Raw genomic sequence first — 27,318 nt, forward strand, 5'->3', positions numbered from 1 at the left:
CCGCAATCGCTAGCACACTGACAAAATCAAATTTCTGAATCTGAAAATCTTAGGACTAGATCCTCAATCATGGTGTGATCCAGTTGTCTCACTTCCCTCACACTTCTCCTTGATACTTGCTATGACATGAACAAAAAACATTAACACAAAGCAATTAAGATTTTAACATCTCTGAGATTTAATATCAACAACAACAACAAACTGTGTTTTCACATGTATGAGAATCAGTGTTTTATGTTTATTCTTTAAAAACAGTGTGAGTAACACTAACATAAAACAGACAGGGAGAAGAGAAACCTACAGGGACTAAGGAGTCAGAAAAAAAGAAAACCAACAGAAAAATCAAATAGACTTAGCAATTAGTTATTGGTGATTTTTGCCAGAACAGTTTGGAAGTCATGGAGAAAGAAGAAATCTAACTACAGTAGATTAAAAGAGGACTGGAAGGCTAGGAAGTTGAGCAGGGATTTTCTAAGCAGAGCAATCAATAACACCTCTGAAAAGAAAGGACTATATATATACTTTTTGCGTGTGTGTGTGTGTGTGTGTGTGTGTGTGTGTGTGTGTGTGTGTGTGTGGTGTTTCTCTTTATATTCAGTGAATAATAAAATGTGCCTGGCATTCAAAAGATAGGCACTAAATGAATAACTACAATGGTGAAGAAGAAAAACAACACAGTGGTTAAAAGGAAGACATACAACAAGAGAAGCTTTCAAATAATCATATGCTGATAAGAAAGGGAAAACAGAAAAGGAAACACTAGAAACAGTCAAGGGAAAATGGAGTGATCCAAGTCTTGGCAGAGGCCGGATAAGATACGACCAAGAACACTGACAGAGCAACCCTCCTCAGCCTAAACAATGCAGTACCTCTTCCTTGGAGTGGATGCGACTCCAACTTGGTATCTTTGAACCACTAGATAAAGAAAAAGGTAAGGTGACCTGCTAAAAAAGTGAGAGGAGATAACAGGATGGAGGGTTGGAGGATAATCATGAAGGAGGACAGAAGGAAGCTTTGACTTCCTGAGAGCTAAATTTGTGTTTGGTTTTTCTTTCCCATCTTTTTAAGACCACAGTTTCAAAGAGGGTCTCACGTAAGTGTTAAATGTATGATCTAATGGATATTATACCCACCAAACTAAGTGCTATTCTAAAGGAACATAAGGAAATTTCAATTAAAAAGACAAGTATTTTTTTTTAAAGGCTCCAAATCTAATCAAAAGCAATTTTTGTTAATTTGGAATTATTTTGCTTATTCAATAAAGACTTCTAGTAAGATTCCCCAATTATCTGTAGTAATACCTTGTCAGATTACATGGTAAAGACCAAGGGGCTTAATAGAAAGAACTAGTGCTACAATTTCCTTACATCCTTCTGGTTCATAAACTCTCAGTGATGATAAAGGGTTACTACAAGCTATCCGTGACCACCATCTTGTGGCAGAACAATGAAACTGCAATATATCGGCTGTCAGAGGAACATGAAAAAGCACAGGACCTATAAAACATCACTGTTACCTGACTTTAGGAGCATGGGAATGAACACATACTAAATGCCTACTCTGTGCTGGGTATCTTACCTAATTTTCTTACATAATCTTCACAACAATCCCATGATGTAATTCTTATTATTCTAAATTTACAAATTAGAAAACTAACATCAGACGTTAACATATTTATCCAAGACTGTAGTTAGGAAAAGCACTGTCAGTATCCGAGCTCAGGTCTGAATACAAAGCCCCAGCTCCTTCCACTAGACTATGCACTCTGCAGAAAAGCTACTTATTGTTTCCAAAGCCCTTAAGGCTAAACCGCCTGCTCATCAGACAAGATAATCCAAAGCAAAATCCCACTCACAACACCACCTCAATCATACACTGTTTGTGCTTACCTCATGTGTACACCCTTCAACAGTTTCAACTGACTGTACCTTGACTCTGGGCATCAGGTCAGCCAAACTTAAAAAAAGTTATTAAAATTACATTAAAATATTGATAAATTACTGAGAATTACATAAGCAGAGAATTCAAAATGATCAGCTAGCATCTCTCATTACAAATACAAAACAAAGAGACTCCAAGTAATTATTCAAAGAATTATGTTAACTTAGATCCAGTGACTATTTTAAATAAAAAGAACCTCTACAAAGCATTATCATTACTTCAAAACACAAAGATGCTTATAAAAACCATTACATGATAGAAACTATAAAATAAACTAGCGCCTAATACAGATGTTGCTATAATTTATAAGTGTTTCCTAGTCTCATCAGAATCCTAGGTTTTACTCATGTAGGTTCTCTGTTTATAGACTCTTAAAGGACATGACTGTGGATAAATTAAAGAAAAACATGTATTTCTGCACAAGATTTATCATCCTCTCATTGGCTGTACTTTTGATTTTTACTTTAAACCATACTTTGGGTAAAACTCAAGGGTTACTACAAGACGCAACAATGATTTAAAACTATAAATATTATTTTGTAATCTATTCCACTAGCTTGGGCAAACAGTGTATCTTAAATGTTTCAGGGACACATCTATCACCATCTATAGTACCTACTTTTGCTAGTTACAACAACAGCTAGCTGGTTAAAAAAACAAACAAAAAAAACCACTGGAGTAAATTTTCCATTGTAGTGCCAAGCTAGAATACGGCAAACAAGGAGGGAAAAGCAAAACAAAGTCAGGATCATCATAACGATAGGATACAGGTCAACCTAAGAAACTAGCATCAATATCTAGAAAGTTTCAACTTTTGAAATGAGAGAAACATCAACTATTTCAGCCTCAGATATCCACTGGTCTCCCTCATTGATAGTAGTCTTAAGATTCATAGCCACTCTACTGCTGCATGCAAGAGTGAAAATCTAATTCCTCCTAATGCTCTTCCTCAAGTCAGTTTTATTCTTTCCTTTTATCCCACACTTCCAGTGATCCTCTTCTTGAGACATTAACAAATAAATAAAAAGTGTCATTTCTTCTTTTTAAAAAATCAGGCTTCAGGACTTCCATGGTGGTCTGGTCGGTGAAGAATCCACCTGCAGATGCAGGGGACACAGGTTCGACCCCTGGCCTGGATAGATCCCACATGCCATGGAGCAACTAAGCCCGGGCACTCCAACTACTGAGCCCGTGTGCTGCAACTACTGAAGCCCGAGTACCTAGAGCTCTTGCTCCTCAACAAGAGCAGTGCACTGAGAACGCCAATGAGAAGTCGCTCACAGCACTGCGATGAGAAGCCAGTCCTCGGCAATGAAGAGTAGCCCCTACTCCAACAACTAGAGAAAGCCATACCCAGCAACAAAGATCTTGTTTAGACCAAAAAAAAAAAAAAAATCAAGCTTCAAGATTCTTTCTTAAAATTGGATTCAAAATATTAAAAATCTTTCTTTCCTATACTGTTTTCCATTTCCCCAAACACAGATAAACATTCTAGTTATATGTCTATTTGAGTATTTAAGAATATTTACCTTCATTTCTCTAATTCAACAAATACATTCATCAAGTAACAACATATAAGCAAGTTTCAAAACTTCTGGTAACTACCCATTCTGAGTTACCAACATTTATGATAGTGGAAATACTACCTTAAATCTTCAGTTATTGACTCTTCCACCCTGGGTTTCTTTCCAAAAATAGGTTCATCAGCACCCTCGAAGTCTGCATCTCTCTTGGTTTTTCCAACATTAGTTGACTCTGATTGTAATTTACCATCAAAACATTTTCTGAAAAGTAAACAGGTTAGAATGAATTCTGAAACAGCACTTGTTACTTTAAGGGCAATTCCATATAATATTACCCTTGTATAATATACACTATTACCAGAAAAAGTCACATAAATAGATGTTACAAACCAAAACTGGCTAGCGCCCAGAATATTCTAGTTTTAACCAATAAAACTGAACATTACTCCTTTTTCATTTCATATTTTCTTGGAAATTGTTTTTAAAATATTTTGCAACTCACATTATCACATTAACATAACTAACACAATATTCTTAAAAGTTAAAAAACACTGTTATACATTTACATGAGCACTTTCAATAAACATTTAATACTTTTCTAGTGGCATAATATCAATATTTTGGAGAAAAAAAAATTTTTTTGTGATTGGATTTACTGGTTAAAAGTAGTAACAATCAACAATGCTTGGTAGATTGGACATCCATAGGGTAATTCAATCTGACCCTTCTGCTCATTTACACAAAAATCAATATAGATACTAGATCTAATTGTGAAAGGCAAAAACAACAAAGCCTCTAGAAGATAAAACAAGAAAACTATCTTTATGTTTTATTAAATGACATAAAATTATTAATCAAAAAGTAATTCTGATGAGTTGGACTGCATTGAAACTAAGAGCTTCCGTAAATGAAAAGGTACTCTTAAGAGAGGAAGAGGTGGGGAGAGAGGTGGGAGGGGTTCAGAATGGGGGACACATGTACACCCATGTCTGATTCATGTCTATGTATGGCAACTACAATACTGTAAAGTAAGCCTCCAATTAAATTAATTTTTTTAAAAAAGAGGAAAGACAAAGTAGGAGAAAACACACATATAAATAACAAAAGGCATGTATATCTAAAATACTGGAACACTACAAATTTAAGAAGATAACCCAATTTAAAAATGAGCAAAAGACTAGAACAGGCACTTTATAAGATATCCAAATCACCAATAAGCATATGAAAAGAAGCTCAGAAACCATTAATTACAGGAAAATGGAAATTAGACTATACAGTATCACTGGCTCTTAAATTTTTGATCTCAGAATCCTTTTCCAGTCTAAAAGTTACTCAGTATTCCAAGGAATTTTGTTTATGTAGTCATATCTATTGATATTTACCATATCAACTATTAAAACTGAAAAAACTTTTAGTTATTCATTTTAAAGTGGCAATAACTATTCGAAGTTAGGGCTTCTCCAACGGCTCATTTGGTAAGGAATCTGCCTGCAATACAAGAGACACAGGAGACGTGGGTTCAATCCCTGGGTGTGGAAAATCGCCTGGAGAAGGAAATGGCAACTCACTCCAGTATTTTTGCCTGGAAAATCCCATCAACAAAGGAGCCTGACAGGCTACAGTCCATGGGGTCACAAAAGAGTTGGACAAGACTGAGCACAAGGCAATGCTGAGGCTTAACTGACCTATTAGAAGTTAACATAAATAACATTTTTGACAGAAAATAAGAATTTTCCCAAAAAGATTTAAACGAGAAGAATGGCACTGTTTTCTATTATTTCAAGTCCCTTTAATGTCTAGCTTAATAGAAGACTGCTGGACTCTCATCTGTTTCAACTTGTGATATGGTTTTTGGCTTAAGTATATGAAGAAAAATCCAGTCTCATATAGTTGAAAAGAAGCAGACTTTTCACATAACTGGGAATATTCATCTGATCCCACATCAAAACTTAATCATACTTTGAAAAGTACTGCTAGAGCTACAGTCAAGAATTTTACAATGTTGAGCAAAAGCTAGACACAAAATAACATATATGAATCCATTTACATTATATCTACAAACAGGAAAAAAAAAAGTAACACATGTGGTTATCATGTTAGTCAATTTTCTGGGGGAAAAAGAGGAGGGATTTCTACAATATTCTATTTTTCATCCCAAATGGGGTTACACTGGCATGTTCACTTTATAAAAATTTGTCCCCCCCCCAAAAAAAAAATTTGTCCCATAATTTCCACACCATTCTTACATATGTTTTATTTCAATAGTAAAGTTTTTTTTTAAGAGCCAATGAATACTAGTATTGATCTAAATGCTATAATCTTTCTATAACAGAGTTTATTCTTTGATGCTTAGCAAAACCTGAAATATGTAAAACATCTCACTCTCAATTTAGTGGAACAGGTATTCATAGTTATCCCACATTACTTACATGAATCTCCTTTGGACAAGCCATTAATATCTTTGGCTTTCAGTAAAAGAAGACATTTAAATGATAATTATGATTCCTCTAAGATTTTATTATTCTGTCTGAATTAGTAAGCATCAACCATACCATTGTAATAAAAACCTACTAGCAAAAAAAAGAAAAAAAAAACCTACTAGCAGTTGATGATAACTATAAAACAAAGAAATACAGTTCCTATACCTTTGAGAAGCTTAAAACCTAACTTCATGGTGGAATATTTTCCTTCAGAAGAGTTCCATTATTCTTTAATATTGTATTCTTATCTAAACAACTAAATCTGAAGCTAATCAAGTCTCTACATCCATACTGTTTAAGATATATACATGCAATTACCAATGTACTTTAAATTTCTAGTAACCATATTAAAATAGTTTCAAAAGAACCCAATTTTAATATATTTCATTTAACTTCAAATATACTACATATTAAAATTTCAATATATAAAAATAAAAATGAACTACTGGATATTTTTTATATCAAGTCCTCAAAATACAGTGTATATTTTCAATTTATAGCACATCTCAATTCTGATTAGCTACATTTAAGTGCTCAACAGTTACAGGTAGGTAGTAGCTATTACTGCAGTCTTCTCTTATCTGTGTTTTGCTTTCCAAGGCCTCAGTTACCCTGGGTCAACTGCGGTCCAAAAATATTAAATGGAAAATTAGTATTTTTAATTTTTAAACTGGACACCTTTCTGAGCAGCACTCTAAAATCTTGTGCACTCCTGCTCCATCCCACATGGGACACGAATCATCCCTATGTCCACAGCATCCAGCTTGTTAGTAACTTAGTGGCTGTCTAAATTCTCAGATCACTGAAGTGGTATGGCAGCACTTGTGTTTAAGTAATTCTTGTTTTACTCAATAATGGCCCCAAACTGCAAAAGTAGTGATGTTGGCAATTTTGAGAGCCAAAGAGAAGCTGTACAGTGCTTACTTTAAGTGAAAAGGTGAAAGTTCTCAAATTATATATTGATATAATTATTTTATTAATAATTTTAATCTCTTACCATGCCTAATTTATAAATTATGCTTTCATAGATAGTATTACAGGAAAAAAAAAAAAAAAAAACTACACACATGTTTTGGTACTCTCCAAGGTTCCAGGCATCCACTGGAGCTCTTGGAACCTATCCCACTCAGATAAGGGGTTGTTCAGTCGCCAAGCCATGTCCCCATGGACTGCAGCATGCTAAGCTTCTCTGTCCTTCACCATTGCCTGGAGTTTGCTCAAACTCATGTCCATTGATTCGGTGATGCTATCCAACCATCTCACTCTCTGTTGGGGCATTCTCCTCCAGATAAGGGGAGGGGACTGCTATACATTGGATAGTTCAGCTCTAGATATAAGGACAGTTTATAGTAAATAATTGAGGATAGAGAAGCTAGTTAAATGATAGTATAAGAGCAATCTCAGGATGTGGGAAACTATACAGGACAAATGAGCTGGTTTCTCCTCTCATCTACACTTCCAGAAGAAATCAACAGCATAAGGAAAAAAGAGACTTGTAAAATAAAGGACTTCAGGAATATAACAGGGGCTTCTCAGGTAGTGCTAGTGGTAAAGAACCCACCTGCCAATCCAGGAGACATAGAGACTTGGGTTCAACCCCTGGGTGGGGAAGATCCCCTGGAGAGCAGGGCAACCCACTTCAGCATTCTTGCCTGGAGAAACCCACGGACAGAGGAGCCTGGCGGGCTATAGTCCACTGGGTCTCAAAGAGTCGGACACAGCTTAGCAACTGAGCATGCATCTTCATAGCATCATAGCTGCCCATTCAAACTACAGAAATTAATTACTTCTGTTTGGAAAAAAACAAAAATCATCTGTCCTTCCTCATTTTCCCTGAAAAGTTATCCAAAACTACTAAACCCTCTAAACTTAATGAGAGAGGAAGACTATTTTTTCTCCTTTCTGCTATTCTTTCTTATGTGTGACACTTCACATTCTTTGATTGTTCTGATGTCCCTCTAATCTCTGTCATGTGTATGAAAACTACACATTCCCAGAGAAATCTTCACTTCAAACAGTACCAACTCAAATAACATCCAGATATATACCTTCAGTTCTGGTATTACTTCAAATCCAAATTAAAACCGCCCAATGGATACTTCAATATGGATACACTATCATCACTTCATTTTGCCTAGAGACAAATTAATTTCCAAATCAAAATCACCTATAAATTTCCCTATTTTTCTTCTTCCTGATATCCAAATTCAAAACATCTTTTTTGACTCCCTTTCCATTGTTCTCAGTAAATTAAGCCTGTCAATTTTTTCCTTTACAACATTTTATATCTTTCTTTTTCCTTCCTTCCGTCACCTCCTGAGCTGAAGTCCTTATAATCTCATAATTAGACAATTTAAATACTTTTTAACTTACTTTTACTATCAGTGCCTTTCCTCTTTAAATATATTGACAAATGCTACCAAATTAATTTTTCTAAACTAACATCCTACTTCTCCAGTTACCAAGTTACCTGTTCACTGGGTGCACTCCCCCACTGGGGTTTTTTTTTTTTAATAAAATCAAAAGTCATATGCTTGCTATTCAAGGCCCCTCACAATCTAAAACCAATTTATATCCTCTGCCTTATCTCTTGTAGTCCTAAGCAAACACTGCTTCTAGGCCAGTCCGTGCTACCAAAAAACAAAAAAATCTCAGCATCAATAAGAAATCATTTCCTCAACTTAGGATAGCTTCTTGCATGTAAAGCTCTCTGGACACCACAAACAGATACCACTTTTCTGAACTTTAATAGCACTTCACTGTACATATAGCTTATTCTATTCCAATCTCCTACTAACTCTTTAAACTAGGTATCTGTTCCACTTCCTCACTTCAAATAAAAATCCCTTGAAAGCAAAATTATGTTTAACTTAACTCAAGCATCTACTGGGTATCTTCCTCCAAGGTCAAGAGTAAATTTTCATTACTAAGGAATCATCTTATTTTAATTAACGTCTCAGGGACCAGTAATTTTTTAAGTTTTTCTTAATGAAATCAAAGAAAGCCAGCATCTAAGAATCCAATATATGCTAAGCACTGTTAGGTGCTTTACACATACTATCTCATTTATTCTTCACCAAAACCCTAGTGGTTGGTGCTACCACCTTATTTATGGGTAAGAAAACTCCAGCTTGGAGACTGAATTTCTCTCCCTTCTGCTATTTGCCCTGTCCTCTCCAAGTCACATTTTCTAACCCCCTTGCCTGGTGGCTCAGAGGTTAAAGCGTCTCCTGCAATGCCAGAGACCCGGGTTCGATCCCTGGGTCGGGAAGATCCCCCGAAGAAGGAAATGGCAACCCACTCCAGTACTCTTGCCTGGAGAATCCCATAGACCGAGGAGTCTGGTAGGCTACAGTCCATGGGGTCGCAAAGAGTCGGACACGGCTGAGCGGCTTCACTTTTCACTTAATCTTTAACTCAACTGTTGATTCGTTTGATGTATTAAACGCTCTGTGCCCAGTTCGTGCTGGTGCTGCGGGTGCAGAAGCTAAGAAAAAGCTGCCATGCCCTCACGACCCCACGGGTAGACTCAGGCAGGAGCCAGAAGCCCTCACGCCGGCGTCAGGGAAGGGCAGGGCTAGGAGCCCACGCTGCATGCGATCACCGGGAAACGGCAAGACCCAGCTTCCCCAAACCAACATTTTTCCTCCCTCTTAAGCAATTTTCTCAACGCCCTTCACTTCCCTACTCCAATCATGTACCCCTACACCCACCCCACTTATCGAGGTCTTCAAAAGACAGAACAATTTTCTTCCTTCAACACTGGGGTTATTTTCCTTACCCGGCCTTTTCTGCAGACCCTGGCGGCCCCTTCCATTTCCCCTTTTCCTTTTCCTTGTCTTTTTTGGCTCCGGGAGCCGTGGTCGAGTCGTCCTCGAACACGCTGAAGAGCTCATCCCCGAAAGCGTCAGCCATCTTCCGAAGCTGCGAGACTCAATTTCCCTCCTACCCACAATGCTCCGCGACCACACCAACAGTGACGACAGTGAGGCTAGAAGAAGCCTCAACGGGGGCCCGCGGATGACAAAATTAGTGGAGTTATACAGTCGCCGAGACTTCTTCCCCGTTTCAGTTTTCTCCTCTGATCTTTCCTTTCCTTTCCCACTGGCGGAGGAACAGCTCCGTAGATAAGAAGGGAGCTCGGCCAGGATTCCCGGCCCGCCGCAGACACCTGGGGGGCGGAGAAGAGGCGGCATCTTGGTGAGCCCGACCAATTACGAAGCAGCGGTCGTCCAGGCCCGAGAAGCCCGGATTGAGGGCGCACGGTGGCGGCGTGGGACCAGGGGAATGTAAAGATTTCTTGGAGGCAGTGCTGGAGTGGTGCCGGCAGCTGGACAGGGAGGGGTCTTCTGCCACAGCTGCAGCATGGGCGGCAAGAACAAGAAACACAAGACGCCGGGGGCCGCGGCCGTCCGGGCTGCCGTGTCTGCTTCCAGAGCCAAATCCACCGAGGCCGGAGCTACTGGGGAGGCCCAAAACAAGAAGCCTGTGTCCAGGCCGGCCCCAGCCGCCGCTGCCAGCACCAGGGAGCCCCGGGTCAAGCAAGGTATGAATGGTCAGGCCCCGGCCTCCTCCGGAGCCTCAACTACCAGACCCGAGGGAGAAGCTTTCGCACGTGGGCAGACCCTCGATCTTAACATTTATTTCACACCCAGAGCTACTGTCTCTCTATCTGGTAGCCTTGTTTTAGATTAGTGTAGGCTGTTCGGGCCTCCAGAGTTCCGACGGTAGCGTCCCCCACCTAACCTCCGTTTGCCTTGAGAAGAAACAGAAAAAATTTGCATTAGCGCTCGTTTTTGCAGAGATCAGTCCTGAGCCGCCCTCTAAACTAGCCAGGCGAATGCAGAGAGTAGTGTGTGGAGTTGTTAACCTCCCAGAGCCAGACCCTTTTTCTCCTTGCTTCTCAGACCATTTTCAGCCACGATGTAGCGTTTCCATGTGTTATGGAAAAATCAGTACTTAATAAGAATTTCAGCGCTTACACCCCGAATATGGGTATAATATATTGTAAAAATTATTAGTGCTCTTGACCGCAGCAATGCATTTTTGCTTCTTGTGCGTTTTGGTTTGATAACTCATATTGGAGATTGCTAGTTCTGGCTGCAGATCAACAGCCCTCTATTAACAGCTGTTTTCAAAAGATGAAGAATTATACGCTGTTTTGTTCTGTTGAGCATGTTTGCTTGTTCTTACAGAAATATTCGTCCAACAAATATGTATTGAAAACCTCCGTGTATGGGATGAGCAAAATAGATAAATCATCACTCTTGGAGCTTGCCAATCTAATGGCAGAAGTAGATACACAAACATTGCTTTATGATTGTTAAGTGCTGCTAAGAGAATTTTACAGGGTAATATTTTTACTGGGAAAAAGGAGTGTTGGATCGTGTCTTTGAGAAAGTGATGGTATTGGGGGGATGGATTGGTATTAACTCCAATTAAAATGGGGGGAATAGTATTTCTGTGTAGGAAGAAACACTTCGTGCCAAGATCTTGAGTCAGGAAAGGGCCTTTGAGATACTCAGAATGTAAGCATTGCCTAAGGAGGAAAGGAGATGAGACTGAAGTAGGCAGGTAACAAACTCACTTAGAAGATGAATAATAATTCTTTGTCCTGCAACTTATCGTAATATTTTAACTACAGCATTGCTGTGCCTGCAATTAGAAATGCATAGTATTTTTTCTTGACAATTCTGTGGCCCATTTACTCTGTAAATCAGCCTCTTTCTTTTCACGCTATTCCTCTGAGTTCTTTGAATTTTCTAATAGTCATTTGTTGTATTCTTTGGCTTCCCAGTCCCCCAAACCCAAAATGTGACAGTTACTGAAGTGTCAGTCTTAACAGTATGATTCCCTCTCCAGCCCTTCCAGAAGAACTCATCTACTTCCATTACTTCTATCTTTTCCTTTGTAGGTGACTCTTCTATCAGCACATCCAGTTGCGGTCTTTATTCCAAGCTCAAGTCAGCCATTTCTACACTGACTTAGAGATTTGGCCCTATTTTGGGAGCATGTCAAATTTAATAACATGGCTAATTATTCTCTCCCAAACTAGCTACTCCTGTGACTTCTTTGTTTCTGTTTTTCCTTATTCCTCTTTATTCAATGTCAGTAGTTCTTTTTTTTAATGGCTTCCGTTCTTCTTCACATCCAATCAGTTCTCAAGCTCCATGTAGTCTTTGCTTATTTGTCTTCCATGTATGCCCTTTTTCACTTTTGATTTATACTCTTCATGCCTCATTTTAGGCACTCATGAATTTCTGGGATATGAGCACAGCTTTCTAATGGATCTCCCAAGCTGTGTTCTTTTTTCCTCCTCCAGTCTGTCCTGCATGAAATGTTGGATTGATCTTGAGAATCACTGCATTGGTCATATCACTTCCCAGTTTTTTCTACAGCATTCTTACTGATATTGTGATAAAGTACAAACCATTCAGCTCATATCTAAGACCCCCCTTTCTAGTCTTTTTACTAGTTCCTGTATTGTTTGTGTATGCTCCGTCATGTCCAACTCTTTGTGAGCCTATGGACTATAGCCCACCAGGCTTCTCTGTCCATGGCATTTTTCAGGCAAGAATACTAGAGTGGGTTGCCATTTCCTCCTCCAGGAGATCTTCCCAACCCAGGATTGAACCCAGGTCTCCTGCATCTCCTGCTTTGCAGGCAGATTCTTTACTACTGAACCACCAGGGAAACTAACTCTGGTATTCACCTATAACATTTTCTGTGTGTTTTCACTGCCCCAAATTCAGCTGTTGGCTTTCTGCCTCCTTGTGTTTATTCTTGCCATTTTCTCTTATGGAATGGCATCTATCCCTAACACTGTCTATCAGAATCCTGTAATACCCACCCCCACATATCAACTACTTTAAAATTCTTCCTATCGCCACAACTCGTGTATCATTGTTGTTTGAATCATTCTTTTTAGTATTTAGATCTGAGGAATTACACATTTTATCTGTCCTACAAAATTATAGGAGGTAGGAACAGTTTCGTGGATATGTATTAATATCCCTCAATCTCTACTCAGATGCTCTGAATATAGTCATCCAAAAAATTTCTTGGGTAAGTGACAAGGAAAAATCAGAGAAATTATTAAGACCAAGAAATTCAGAGAACATGAGAGGTTATCTACCAAATTTGTAGAGAATTTTATGTAACTATAAATCAGTATCTATATATATAGCAGATAAATGTTGCAATGTGATTGCCACATGATTTTGTTTGTTTTCTTTTTTCTGTTTGGATATTTTTATATTATATGTAGTAGGGTTACTTGGAAGAAAAAAAAAATACACAGAAAAAATTATCTCTAAACTCTTTTTTGCTCCTAATGTAAATGTAAGTATTTTATTCCCTTTCCATCTCTCTGTCTTTTCAGACAATTTGAAAAATTGTACATAGCATATGTCCTCAAAATTGAACTCTCATCTACAGGTGGAAATTGGCTAGTGCTACAGAATAGTTCTTGGCACAGTTCTGGGTGTTCTTCCACTTCTGTTTTTTCATTTCTTTTGTTCATCAAATAATTCTTGAAGAGCTGCTATGTGCCAGGCAAGATTTGAGATACAGAGGATACCACAAGTACAGAACAGACTGTACTGCTTATTACTGAAGGTTGGTGGAGGCTACTTAGAACCATAAGGCTTGTGTTTGTGAAAATTCTTAATCCTAGTTGAGACTTAAAATTTTAAGAGGGAAATAAGACAAGGGGACTGATGTCTTGAATAAATTCATGAAAGCCATTGCAAATATTTTTTAGGGTCACCAAAATAAAATAGAAAAATGCCATCAAAGAAAACAGTGTCTTGGTAAAGAATAAATCAGGTGGTGGGGTCTGTTTTGATTTAGAACAGAGATGGCTTTTCTGAGGAAACCTGCTGAGATGATTTGTAGCAACCAGCTATTACATCTGGAGACAGAATGAGGCTTAGGGAACAAAGGTGAAGGCCCTAAGGTGGGAGCTTGTAATGGAGCAGGAAGACAAAGTCTGTGTGGGTGGAGTGAAAGAGCGAGGACTGGTGTTGGTATTAAATGGGGAAGAGACCTTAGCTAGGAACAGTCAGGTAGTTGTGGCACTGTGGACTTCCTCAGACACCCTGACTGCTTCGATTATGTCAGCTAGCTCTCATTTTGGAGAAGGCAATGGCAACCCACTCCAGTACTCTTGCCTGGAAAATCCCATGGACGGAGGTGCCTGGTAGGCTGCAGTCCATGGGGTCGCACAGAGTCGGACACGACTGAAGAGACTTAGCAGCAGCAGCAACTCTCATTTATTCCCCAGATACTTGCGTTTATAGTTTACTTGGAAATTAGTTGCTTAATTACTTCATCAGAATAGCACTGTGAGGACAAGACTGGGTGTTATTCCTGACTGGATCTCTTGGCTGATTTGGATGCTCTTGGAGATGTGTGCTGTTGGTCAGAAGGGAGCCAGAGTGCCTCAATCCACCTATCACCAGCATCAGCATCTCACAGTGAATGTCTCAGTGATAGTAGATGGTTACAATCACTGTATGATGTAAAATGCAATACTGTGTAAAAGGAATACATTCTAAGAGTATTGGGCAACAGGAAACTGATTCTGTCCGATGCGTCTTTTTCCTCACTGAGTCGTCTTGAGGAAATCACTTAGTTTTTCTGTGCTTCAGCTTTACTAAGTATTTCTGAGAACCAGTTACATAAGTTCCATTGTCCATGTATAGTCATTATAAATTGAAATCCTGAGCGCATTTGCCTTGAAGATACGTACTGCACACTAACTTCCTTATTTCCAGTCAAATTTCCAATAACTCCCTTCTTCTGAAACAAACCCAAAACTTGGAGAAGGGTTTCTAAACAGCAAAAAAGGTAACTGTCATACATCTTAGGCAGATTACTTGGCAAAAGAATGGGGACCATTTTTATTCCATGGCCTGTTGACTTAGGATTGTATTTGAAAATAGGGTTACTCATGTCCAAGTTTCGGTATCTGTTTTCTTCTGGTGCCATCACTTTTTCCTAAGTAACAGATTAGAATTTGGGACTGGGGAGCTGTTAGGTTTCCATTCTGAAAGTTGGCTGGCTGACAGGAGAAGAGACCAAATTAGAAGAGTCTCAGAATATTGGGTAGGCTCTGCAAGCCTCTTGGCACAATAATAGATATTCATACATCATGAAATGCTATGAATTTTGCTTATTGTAGTATTATTATGGCAGGAAGTCTAAATACATTTTAGAAGGATTTCTGTCAGATTGTTTTAAAATGCATCTCAAATTTTGGAGTTTTAATTTGTACTGATTAAAAATCATTTGTTAGCATGTTTTAGAAAGAATTTGAAAATGAAAGGGCCTTACTGGTTAACTTGATTTAATTGGTAATATCCCTGGCATGATCTCATTATTACTTCAGTTTCTCAGAGAATTGATTAAAATGAAAGCACACCATTTTCAGAGACCCTGACTGACACCCAGGGAATGCACAGCAGTATGAATGTTCATTCCCCTCTTGATGTTCTGGGGACTTAGATCTTCTTATATTTGCCCTCTTGAACTTTGCAGTGTAAACTGACCTCAGGCAAGTGATATGATTGGATGCTTTAGGTGCAGTGATTGAGGGAGACAAATGAGAACTGACTGCAGTCTTCAGTTCACTAAAAAACAAAACCAATCCAGAATCTCCTGATGGTCCCGTGAATAGAACTTGGCATTTTCACTGCCAAGTTCAGTTACTGGTTAGGGAACTAAAATCCTGCAAGTGGTGTGGCACTGCCAAAACAAGAAAGAAAATAAAGCAAAAGTTACTAAAGGAATTTTACAATCTTACCTCTGTGAGTAACACGTCAACCTTGAACTGTTTCTAAGTATTATTTTGGTAATGAAACATCCATCTATAGAAAAGGTTAATGGTTGGTTGCGGGGTGGGGGGAGGGGTGCTTCTACATGGGTTTAGGGATTGATTAGTATGCTAAATTTGTGAATGAATTTACTACAACTGGTAAGACCCCCCAGAAATGATTAAAGACTGCTGATATGTACTCTATGACCATTGCCATTAGTTTATGAACAAGGTTACTAGGATTAAGGTAAAGTCTGAGACTAAAAGATGAGGAGAAGCATACCAGAATTCTTACTATCTTTTAACATATTTACTAGTGTCTTAAAATGAACAAAGCACTTCCCTGGTGGCTTAGATGGTAAAGCATCTGCCTACACTGTGGGAGACCCGGGTTTGATCCCTGGGTCAGGAAGATCCTCTGGAGAAGGAAATGGCAACCCACTCCAGTATTCTTAGAGACTAAAATCCTTGAATTTAAAATTATAACAAGCAACTCTTTAATATTTAGGTTTCTCTGAGTGAAAAAAAATTCTTGTTTTAAGATTTATAAAAGCAGAGTAACTAGGTCTTGTACAATTCTAGGATTATTTTTATATAGCTGTGGTTCTCAAACGTGTGCTCAGGGGATCCTGGGGAATTATTGAGACTTATCTAGCCAAGGCTTAATGAGATTAAACTATATTCATAATCTAAAATGTTGTTTGTCATTTTCCTTTATATTTTCTCACTAGTGTACAGTGACTACTTGATGTGTGATGTTATAGAAAATTAATTGCTGAAGCTAGACATTAAGAGATTTGCAAAAGTAGAAAAGTTTTTTTATCTAGTAAACTTTTCATAAAAGTATTACTTATTTTAACACATAGTAAAATTTATTTTCAATGAATTAATGTTTTTAAATTTTTCTCTTTCATCAATATGTGAAAAATATCATTATTATAACCCACATAAACAAAAAGTACTTGGGATCTTCAGTAATTTTTAAGAGAGAAGGAGATCATGAGACCAAACTTTGAAAGTAAAATTTATTCCTTCCTGGTTAGTCATTGTTAGAAGACTGATAACATATAGTATTTCTACTGACTGGAACAGACTTGACAACTGTAGTGGATTCAGTAGTGTTCACCCAAACGTTCACGTCTACCTGGAACCTCAGAATAAAAAAGATCATTGCAGATGTAATTGGTTAAGGATCTTGAGATGAAATCATCCTGGATTTAGGGAGAGCCCTAAGCCCAGTGACTAGGGTCCAGAGAAAGGAGAGGGAGATTTGGACACAGAGACAAAAGGAATAAGGCCATGTGAAGGCCCATTTTAGGAGCGAGACAGACAAGCCAGGAAACACCTGGGATAGCCAGAAGAAACAAGAAAAGAGTTACCTAGAGCCGTCAGATGAAGTATGGTCCTACTGACACCTTGATTTTGGACTTCTAGCCTCTAGAATTGTGAGAGAATGTTTCTGTATATTCAGCCACCAAGTCCATGATAATTTGTTTCAGCAGCCTTGGACACTGATACAGCAACCTTATACTCAGCGGGAGACATGACAGGTGCTCCCACTTCCTTTTTCCTTAGGAGTGCTTTCTCTTCAAAGTTACCCATCTTCTCTGCCAGGAATCAAATATCCTCTAAGAGGTCTTCGGCTAAGTGCTGAAGCATTTGCACTCTGTGAGAAACTAGTTAACCTAGAGAATACTAAACAGTAAAATGTTTTCGAAAATTTAGCAATATTGCTGACTTCTGGATTGGCTTATTTGGTAAAGTGGAAAAGAAAGAGTTGAGATCAAATATTTAATAGTTAGTGATCTTTAGACAAAAATTAAAATAGTATAATGGATATTGATCATTAAATTACCTTGACTATTTATTGTCTGTTATGTACAGGTCCGAAAATTTACAGTTTTAATTCTGCAAATGATTCTGGTGGTCCTGCAAATCTGGATAAATCAGTTTTGAAAGTGAGTACCCACATTTTGAGTCATTTCAAGAAATGTTACTTTAAAAAAAAATCTGTACTCTTAAATGTAAGCAAATGATGGGATATTTTAAATTTTTGTAAATAGTACAATAATTACTCATCTATACTAGATAAAAAGTAAATGATAAAAGTACTTTTATGTTTAAAGTAAATCATCTGTTGACAGCCTCTGAGAAATTAAGGAAGAGCTGGGTAAGGTCCAGACTTGTATGTCTAGCATACACATCCCTTCAGGTCTGACTTGGCATACCTTTCCAGCCTTCTCGATTACTCTTCTCCACTTGAAATTTTAGTTCGCGTCTCATCGTTCCCCTAAATCCCATATGATTTTATGACTCCAGGCTTTTATCCATAGGCTCTCTGACTAGAAAGCTCTACTTCCCCTTCTTATGTCTTTTTAATAATGACATGCTGGGTTATAGTTTCTTTTTATATATGTTTCTTGGGCTAGACTGAATTCCTGAAGTATGTTTTTGTGCATTGCTCATAGTGAGCATTCATTAAAGATGTGACCAAAGGAAGATATATTTGAAGGTAGATGGTTATGTAATCTTAGGTTAAGTATATGGAAACAACAGAAGACAAAATGGCCAGTAGGAAAAAATTGAAGACAAATAGTGGAAGCCAAAATAGTTTGTGTAATCTAATACTACAATTTATATTAATATAATTTTTTACTTTACTTGATTTGCCCCTCGTTTAGCGTCACATCCATTCTTTCAGGTAGTGTGCTTAGGTTGCTTTATATTAAGGCACATTTCTGGGTTTCTTCCCCAAGGATTCAGATTCAGTATGTTTAATAAGGCCCAGGAGTCTGTCTTTGTAGTGGCAACATAAGGGTGGTCCAAGGACAATGTCATGAGATACATGGCTTCATGAGGCTTTGTAAACGGATTTTTGTCTTGCCAGATATTGTTGTTTTTACCATACCTCATTTTTTCTTAAATATGTGATAGGAATGTGATCCAATGAATGGTATTCCAGTATAATCACTGTATCTGATTTCAGCTGAAATTCTGGGCTTGGTTGGTAGGGATATAGAAAACTGATTCCTTCCAATTATTTAATTACTAAATGCTATTTAATAATTCATCTTCTAATTGATATGATCTTTTTGGTCTCAATAGGTGATAATTAATAACAAACTAGAGCAAAAAATTATTGGAGTGATAAATGAACATAAAAAGCAAAATAATGACAAGGGAGTGATTTCTGGAAGACTTACTGCCAAAAAATTGCAGGTATTTTGCAAACCTTTTTTTAAAGTTACTTATTTTTAGTGGAGCATTTTTTAAAAAAAAATTTTAAATTGAAGGATAATTGCTTTACAGAATTTCGTGGTTTTCTGTCATACATCAGCAAGAATCAGCCATAGGTATACCCATGTCCTCTCTCCCCCAGACCTCCCTCCCACCTCCCTCCCGACACCCCCCTTCAGCCTGTCGCGAGCCCCTGTTTGAGTTCCCTGCGTCACACTGCAAATCTGTTTTACACATGATATTGTAAATTTCTGTGTTACTCTCTCCATACATCTCCCCTGTCCCTCCTCTCCTCCCACCCTGTCCATAGGTCTGTTCTCTATGTCTGTTTTTCCATTGCTGCCCTGAAAATAAATTCATCAGTGCCATCTCTTCAGATTCCATATATGTGTGTCAGTATATGATATTTATATTTCTCTTTCTGACTTACCTCGCTCTGTATAATGGGGTTCTATTTCGTCCACCTCGTTAGAACAGATTCAAATGCATTCCTTTTTATGGCTGAGTAATATTCCATTGTATATATGTATCACAGCTTCTTTATCCATTCATCTGTTGATGGACATCTAGGTTGCCTCCATGTTCTAGCTATTGTAAATAGTGCTTCAGTGAACACTGGGATACATGTGTCTTTTTCAGTTTTGCTTTCCTCAGGGTATATGCCCAGGAGTGGGATTGCTGGGTCATATGGTGGTTTTATTCCTAGGTTTTCAAGGAGTCTCCATTCCATCTTCCATAATGGCTGTATCAGTTTATATTCCCACCAGCAATGCAAGAGTGTTCCCTTTTCTCTAGTGGAGCATTTTTAAGACAGCTCCACATGTGAGATAAAATGACTTTTCAACTTCCATTGAAATTTCATGTAGATTAGTTGCATCTGCAAAAACGAGGAAGAGGTTGTGCTAAATATGGGTGCACACGTTAAAATAGTGATATGAAAATTAAATTACATCCCCAAAATTATGTTGGACTTATAGTGGGCACTTTGCTTACATTTTCTCTGACACACCAATGCTGGAAGGTTTTAGCCCTATTTTTCAAATGAAGAAATTGAGGTTTAGAAGGATTACATAAATTATAGCCTGAGGTTGTTAATTACTAAATAGCAAAGTAATTAAAAAGGGCTTCCCTCGTGGCTCAGAGGTAAAGCCTCTGTCTGCAATGAGGAAGACCCGGTTTGATCCCTGGGTCAGGAAGATCCCCTGGAGAAGGTAATGGCAACTCACTCCAGTACTCTTGCCTGGAAAATTCCATGGGCTACAATCCATGGGGTCGAAAAGAGTCAGACACGACTGAGCTTTTCACTTTTCACTTTCAAAGTAAAAAGAGTCTGGATTTCAACCCAGTCTTGCCCAGATCTAAAGATGTTATAGAAAGTACATTAAAAAGCTTTACTTTTTATGTGAACATGTTCACTGAAGCACTGCTTATTATTTAAGAAAAAGAAAACATCCCAAGTGAGCACCAATAGGAAAATATATAATTAGATTATGATACATCTATCCAGTGGAATATTCTTTAACTATTAAAAGTGATGTACAATTTCTAATAATTTGGGAAGATGCTTAGTTATAATGTTAAGTAAAATGTGTTTTTAAAAAAATCACAGAAAAAATGACTGAAGGACCCACACTGCATTCCAAACAGTATCTTTGGATAGTGAGACTATGAGCAGTTTCTCCTGGTCCTTTTTTATTTTTCTGTAGTTCTCAAATTCTCTAGTTCTCAAATAAAATAAATCTTCAAACGGAAAAAAAGAGAAAAAAATAGTTTTGAAATTATAATTTGTGTCAGAATTTCTGTTTTAAAATGAATGGGAAAATACACTTAGTAATGAAAAAAACAGAAAATTGACAGAGTGACTTTTTTACATTTCCCCTCCATAGGATTTATACATGGCTTTACAAGCATTTTCATTTAAAACTAAGGACATTGAAGATGCCATGACGAACACCCTCTTATATGGTGGTGATCTTCATTCTGCCTTGGATTGGCTCTGTTTAAACCTTTCAGATGGTAAGCAGTATTGTCATAAATTTCTTTCACTTTATAAAACCTTTTGAAATAATTTATGATATTTGTAGCAAGCTTTTGGTTTGCACTTAAATTTTTTTCACCGTGTTATAATTATTTTTAAATGTTCTTACCCTTTTCTGGTCTTTTTGGTATATTCGTAAAGATTATAGTCTATGCAAGAAAAAATTATTTGTGTGTGTGTTGCTTTCAGTTCTTAATGGCCATTTTACAATGCACATAATACAGCATATTCTCAACTGTCTGTAACCTGTCAGGCTGTGTTCCTGATTTTGGTTTAGAAATTAGGGCTGTCTTGCTTTGGGTAAATAATATTTAATTAAGCAGAGGGTTCAGGCTGTAATCTTTGGCAAGATCCTGGAATGTAAATTGCTTCTATGACTGATTTAAGGCTACTACCACATGCAACCAAGGAGGAGGGGAGAGTTAAGATTTTCTTATGAAAATTTAGGTGTCTAGCACTTTGAGGGTGAAATGGCCAAATCGAGGTGGGCTGGTTATCGTCTAGAGAATGTTCCCACTGGTTTGATAATAAAACAACTTTCATTGTAGGATTTTTATTCCTAAGAGATGAGCAGTAGAAGAAAGTTAAGTGCTCTTTGTCTAGACAGGTTTTATGCACACATTTAATAAATATTTGTTTGTTTTCTGTATCATGTACATTATTTTTATCCCAATTTCTTTTAAGATGCACTTCCTGAAGGATTCAGTCAGGAATTTGAAGAGCAACAACCTAAAAGTAGACCAAAATTCCAGTATCCTCAAATGCAAGCCACTATTTCACCCCCATTGCAACCTAAAGCCAAAAAACAGGAAGAAGATTCTAAGATCAAGGTAATTTAAGAATTCAACATTTAAAGTGTAAAATCTGAGTGAAACGTGTAACAGTTCATAAGAGTATAAATATTAGGTTGGAGTTATGGTTTTACTCACTGAAAATGTCTGATGGGTTTGCCAAACTCCTTAATAGCACTGTCATTTCAGTTATCTATTGCCACATAACAAACCACCCCAAAATGGAGTGACTTAAACCAACAATTTATTCCTTATGATTTTTCAGTTTGGACTGGGTTCAGCTAGGCAGTTTGTCTGATCCAAGAAGTGTCTCCTCAGGCTAGAACAACCAAAATGACTTATTTACTCACATGACTAGAGCCTCAGCTGGGATCTTGCTAGCAAGGCCTCTCTCTCTCCGCATGATTAGCTTAGGTTTCCTCTTATATGGTAATATTAGAATGGTCAGACTTCTTACTTGACATCTAGCTTCCAACAGCAAGTATCTCAAGATAGTAAACACCAGTGTACACTTTTTTATCAAGCCTCTGCTTGTATCACTCTTGCTAATGTCACATTGGCTGAAGCAAGTCATGTGGCCAATTCAGAATCTTTGTGGAAGGGGGTTACAGAAAGGCATTAATACTGGAAGGTGTACTTCCTTAGGGCATTACACACAAATACTCCACATATCATAAAACATCTATGAACATGGATGAAACTAGAGAATATTATGCTAAGTTAAATAAGCCAGTCACAGAAAGACAAATATTACATGATGTCACTTATATGAAGTAGCTAAAATAGTCATGTTCATAGAAACAGAATGGTAGTTATCAGGGGCTAAAGGGAGAAGGGGCAAATGGGGAGATGTTGCTTAATGGTAATAAAGTTTCAGTTATGCAATATCAATAAGTTCTAGTTATGCAATATCTGCTGTTCAACATAGTGCCTGTAGTCGACAGAACAGTATTATGTACTTTAAAATATGTTAAGAGGATAGATCTCATGTTAAGCTTTCTTACCACAACCACCCCTGTCCCCACAGCAGTACACACACACACACACACACACCCACACCCCACTCAAGAATTTTTGAAGGTAACAGGTATATTTAGTACCTTGGTTGTTTAGTCAGACACACACACACACCACTCAAGAATTTTTGAAGGTAGTTTAGTCAGACACACACACACACACACACACACACACACACACACACACACACACACACACACACACCACTCAGGAATTTTTGAAGGTAGTTTAGTCAGACACACACACACACACATACACACACACACACACACACATACCACTCAAGAATTTTTGAAGGTAACAGGTATATTTAATACCTTGGTTGTTTAGTCAGACACACACACACACACACACACACCACTCAAGAATTTTTGAAGGTAACAGGTATATTTAGTACCTTGGTTGTTTAGTCAGTCATTCATTCGTGTCCAACTCTGTGCAACCCCATGGACTGCAACACACCAGGCTTCCCTGTCCATCACCAACTCCCGGAGCTTGCTCATACTCATGTCCATTGAGTGAGTGAAGCCATCCAACCATCTCATCCTCTGTTATCCCCTTCTCCTCCTGCCCTCAATCTTTTCCAGCATTAGGGTCTTTTCCAGTGAGTCAGTTCTTCACATCAGGTGGCCAAAGTATTGGAACTTCAACTTTAGCATCAGTTTGGACATATGCCTATATAAGCATATGTCTAAACTCATCAAAATGATGAGTGTATATATATAACATAGTTAAAATAACAATAACATGTACAATTGTTAATGTATCAGACCTCAGTAAAGTTTAAAAATAAATAAAACAAAAATCTGTGGAAACAGCATCTGCACAAAACCACTGTTTTTAAGGAATAACACAGGTTTTTCACAGTTCTTCCAATTTTTTGCCTCTTTATGTAAATGGATTCTTTGAAGTATGTAAGTTTAGACCTACCAAAGTAATGTTGAATTACATGCATTTGTCCTTCACTATGATTCTTGAGGCTTATGTGTCTACTGTTTCTCAGTGTAAAGAAATTATAAAAGCAGTGACACTTGATGATAGTTTTGACATCTTTTTCTCAGTTTGATTTTTCAGATATTTGTGGTTTTTTTTTTCTAGCCAAAAAAGGATGAAAAAAATTTGGAAGTAAATATGAAAGAATGGATTTTGCGATATGCTGAACAACAAAACGAAGAAAAGAGTGAGACTTCTAAAAGTTTAGAAGAGGAAAAATTTGACCCTGTGAGTAGAAATTTGTATTGAGCTTCTAGGTGGATATTCCTTGCAAAATATTTAAGTTTTCTAAGACTTAGTTTCCTCATTTGTAAATTGAAGAAATAATTATCTCTAGGGGTTTATGTGAGAGTTAAATAAAACAAAACTTAGGGAAAAACATGACACAAAATAACTGTGCTGCTGCTGCTGCTGCTGCAGCTAAGGCTAAGTTGCTTTAGTCGTGTCTGACTCTGTGCAACCCCATAGACGGCAGCCTACCAGGCTCCGCCGTCCCTGGGATTCTCCAGGCAAGAATACTGCAGTGGGTTGCCATTTCCTTCTCCAATGCATGAAAGTGGAAAGTGAAAGTGAAGTTGCTCAGTTGTGTCCAACTTTTTGCGACCACACGGACTGCAGCCTACCAGGCTCCTCCGTCCATGGGATTTTCCAGGCAAGAGTACTGGAGTGGGCTGCCATTGCCTTCTCCAAGTAACTGTTCAGTAAATGTTATTACATCACTCCCATGTCTAAAGAGGTAGTCGCCAAATATTTTTAAATGATTAAGTGTTAAGAGTATTGCTACATTATTCAGATAATTTTAAAAGCACATTATTTTATAAAGGAAAGCCTTTGCCTGGACAGAGAAAACCTACATATCATAAGAAAAACTAAAAATATTAGATTAAGTGAAAAAATCAAGTTGTAGGAAGAAAATAACAATACCTATGTCTGATTAAAGACTTCTATCTAGAATTTATAAAGAAGTTTTAAAAGGACAATAGGCATTTTACAAAAGCAGATATTTGGATGGCCAGTAAACATGTAAAAATAACTTCAACATTGCTAGTCATGGGAAAAATGAAAATGAAAAGTGCAGTGAAATACTACTATATATCTATCAAAATGGCTAAAATTAAAAGATCAGTAATACCAAGTGTTGGGAGGATATGAAGCAACTGAACACTCCTACACTGATTGTAAGGATACAGCTGCTTTGGAAAACTGTCCCTTTCTTATGAAGTTAGACTTACACTTAACATATGACCTAACAATTTCATTCCTAGGTATTTGCTCAATAAAAATGAAAATGTCAACCAAAAAAAGCTTGTACGCAGATATTCATAGCAGTTTTATTAATAACAGCCAAACACTGTAAACCACTTTCAAAATCATTATATAAGAATGAAAGGCACAAATAGGTACATGCTGAACAATTTCATTATATTAAATTCTAGCAAAGTCATTTATGTAAAATCAATCTCTAGTAAGGAAAACCAGATCAGTAGTTGTCTGAGTCCATGGATGGAGGAAGGAGATTGACTGTTAGGCATGATGGGAAACTTTTGGGGATGAGCAGTGATGTATGTCTTTAAGATGATGGTTATGTGGATGTATACATTTATCAAACACATTCACTTAAAATGGGTATGTTTTATTATAAGTGAATCATACCTTTATAAAGTTGATTTAGAATGGAAAAAAGGAAGTTGTAGAACAGCATGTGTAGTATAATGAACTCATTTGAGTAAAAGAATACACACACAGACACACACATACATGTATTTGCATCCTTTTGTATGCAAAGGAGAGATCTGAAGAAATACATAAGAAGCTATTAGTAGTGAATAGGGCCGGGGTTAGTAGGGTGGGTTATACTCCTCTGTATCCTCTTGAGTTTTTTTTTAAGCATGTGCCTGTATTAATGTAACAAAAACAAAAACAGTTTATGATAGTACACATTATTTCGAGGTTCAGAAAAAGAGGTCTCTTCTGATTGGAGCATTAGGTCAGTACTTACTGAAAAGAAGTGGGATTTGAAGGATGCATGAAGTATGCATAGGCAACAAAGAATGGGAAAATGTCCCAGATGGGTGAAATAGTGTGAATAAGGGTACAGAAGTGAAATTGTGTAAAAGGGCCTTTGCATGTTAAACCGTAATCAGGATAAACTGTGTGAGTACTAGCAGATAGAAGTAAACAGGTGAGTTCAACTGAGACTAGAAAATTTTGATGCCCAGAAAATGGATTTAAGAACTTTCCCTATTGATTGTGAAGGCTTGCTAGCTGTGTGGGAGCAGGTAACCCACAAGAATTTTGACTTTTAGCACATATATATGGAATTTAGAAAGGTGATAACGATAACCCTATATGCAAAACAGAAAAAGAGACACAGAAATACAGAACAGACTTTTGAACTTTGTGGGAGAATGTGAGGGTGGGATATTTCAAAAGAACAGCATGTATACTATCTGTGGTGAAACAGATCACCAGCCCAGGTGGGATGCATGAGACAAGTGCTCCGGCCTGGTGCACTGGGAAGACCCAAAGGAATCGGGTGGAGAGGGAGGTGGGAGGGGGGATCGGGATTGGGAATACATGTAAATCCATGGCTGATTCATATCAATGTATGACAAAACCCACTGGAAAAAAAATAATAATAATAATAAAAATAAATTAAAAAAAAAAAGAATTTTGACTTTTTAGGTCAAATTTAGTAGTGATTAATGTGATACGCAAAGGGTTAGGGAGGCCATTTGGTAACTCTTGCACTTGCTCAGGTGTGAAATAATAAAGTCCCAATTTGGAATTTGTATAGTTTTTTAGGGGAGAGGTGGGAGCACACTGCACAGCATGCAGAACTTCCCTGACCAGGACTGAGCCTGTGCCCCCTGCTGTAGAAGTGCAGAGTCCTAGCCTCTGGACAACCAGGGAAGTGAAAGTCGCTCAGTCATGTCCGACTCTTTGCGACTCCATGGAGTGTAGCCTGCCAGGCTCCTCTGTTCATGGAATTCTCTAGGCAAGAATACTGGAATGGGTTGCCATGGGGCTCTTGCCAAGCCAGGGATCGAACCCAGGACTCTCGCATTGCAGGCAGATTCTTTTACATCCGCGCCACCGGGGAAGCCCAAGAATACTGGAGTGGGTGGCTTATTCCTTCTCTAGGGGATCTTCCTGACCCAGAAATTGAACTGGGGTTTCCTGATTTGCAGGCAGGTTCTTTACCAACTGAGCTACCAGGGAAGCCCCTGGACAACCAGGGAGGTCCCCAAATTGGAACTTGGAAAAGAAACATTTAAAGGAAGAATCAATAGAAATTGCTGATTTACTGAACATAAATTAAGAAGCCAAAGACAGCAAGAGATCTCATAGGCGGAGGGATGGTGGTATCAGTGCCACAGATAGGAAAGATTGAAAGAATGAGTGTGATTTGGGTGCAATTGAGATGATAGCTAATCCTTCTGTCTGTTACACTGTTGCTGTCTGCTTCTACACAGAACAG

At 37.9% G+C, this 27,318-nt stretch overlaps 2 protein-coding genes across 2 annotated transcripts in view; one reads left to right on the forward strand and one right to left on the reverse strand.

The window, feature by feature from the left end:
- The window catches only part of MTREX (Mtr4 exosome RNA helicase), a 91,998-nt gene extending 81,983 nt beyond the window's left edge, over positions 1-10,015 (reverse strand). Inside the window, exons 1-3 of the mRNA XM_061129785.1 lie at positions 9,726-10,015; positions 3,588-3,725; positions 1,890-1,956 (exon numbers count right to left, since the gene is read on the reverse strand). Coding sequence (XP_060985768.1) covers positions 1,890-1,956; positions 3,588-3,725; positions 9,726-9,859 — 339 coding nt within the window. The 5' untranslated portion in view covers positions 9,860-10,015. The remainder of the gene's footprint in view (positions 1-1,889; positions 1,957-3,587; positions 3,726-9,725) is intronic.
- DHX29 (DExH-box helicase 29) overlaps positions 9,985-27,318 on the forward strand; it is a 46,187-nt gene continuing 28,853 nt past the window's right edge. The window contains exons 1-6 of the mRNA XM_061129784.1: positions 9,985-10,490; positions 17,646-17,719; positions 18,867-18,980; positions 20,885-21,014; positions 21,721-21,866; positions 23,943-24,065. Coding sequence (XP_060985767.1) covers positions 10,310-10,490; positions 17,646-17,719; positions 18,867-18,980; positions 20,885-21,014; positions 21,721-21,866; positions 23,943-24,065 — 768 coding nt within the window. The 5' untranslated portion in view covers positions 9,985-10,309. The remainder of the gene's footprint in view (positions 10,491-17,645; positions 17,720-18,866; positions 18,981-20,884; positions 21,015-21,720; positions 21,867-23,942; positions 24,066-27,318) is intronic.

The sequence above is a fragment of the Dama dama genome, chromosome 25, assembly GCF_033118175.1.
Source record: "Dama dama isolate Ldn47 chromosome 25, ASM3311817v1, whole genome shotgun sequence".
NCBI lineage: Eukaryota > Metazoa > Chordata > Mammalia > Artiodactyla > Cervidae > Dama > Dama dama.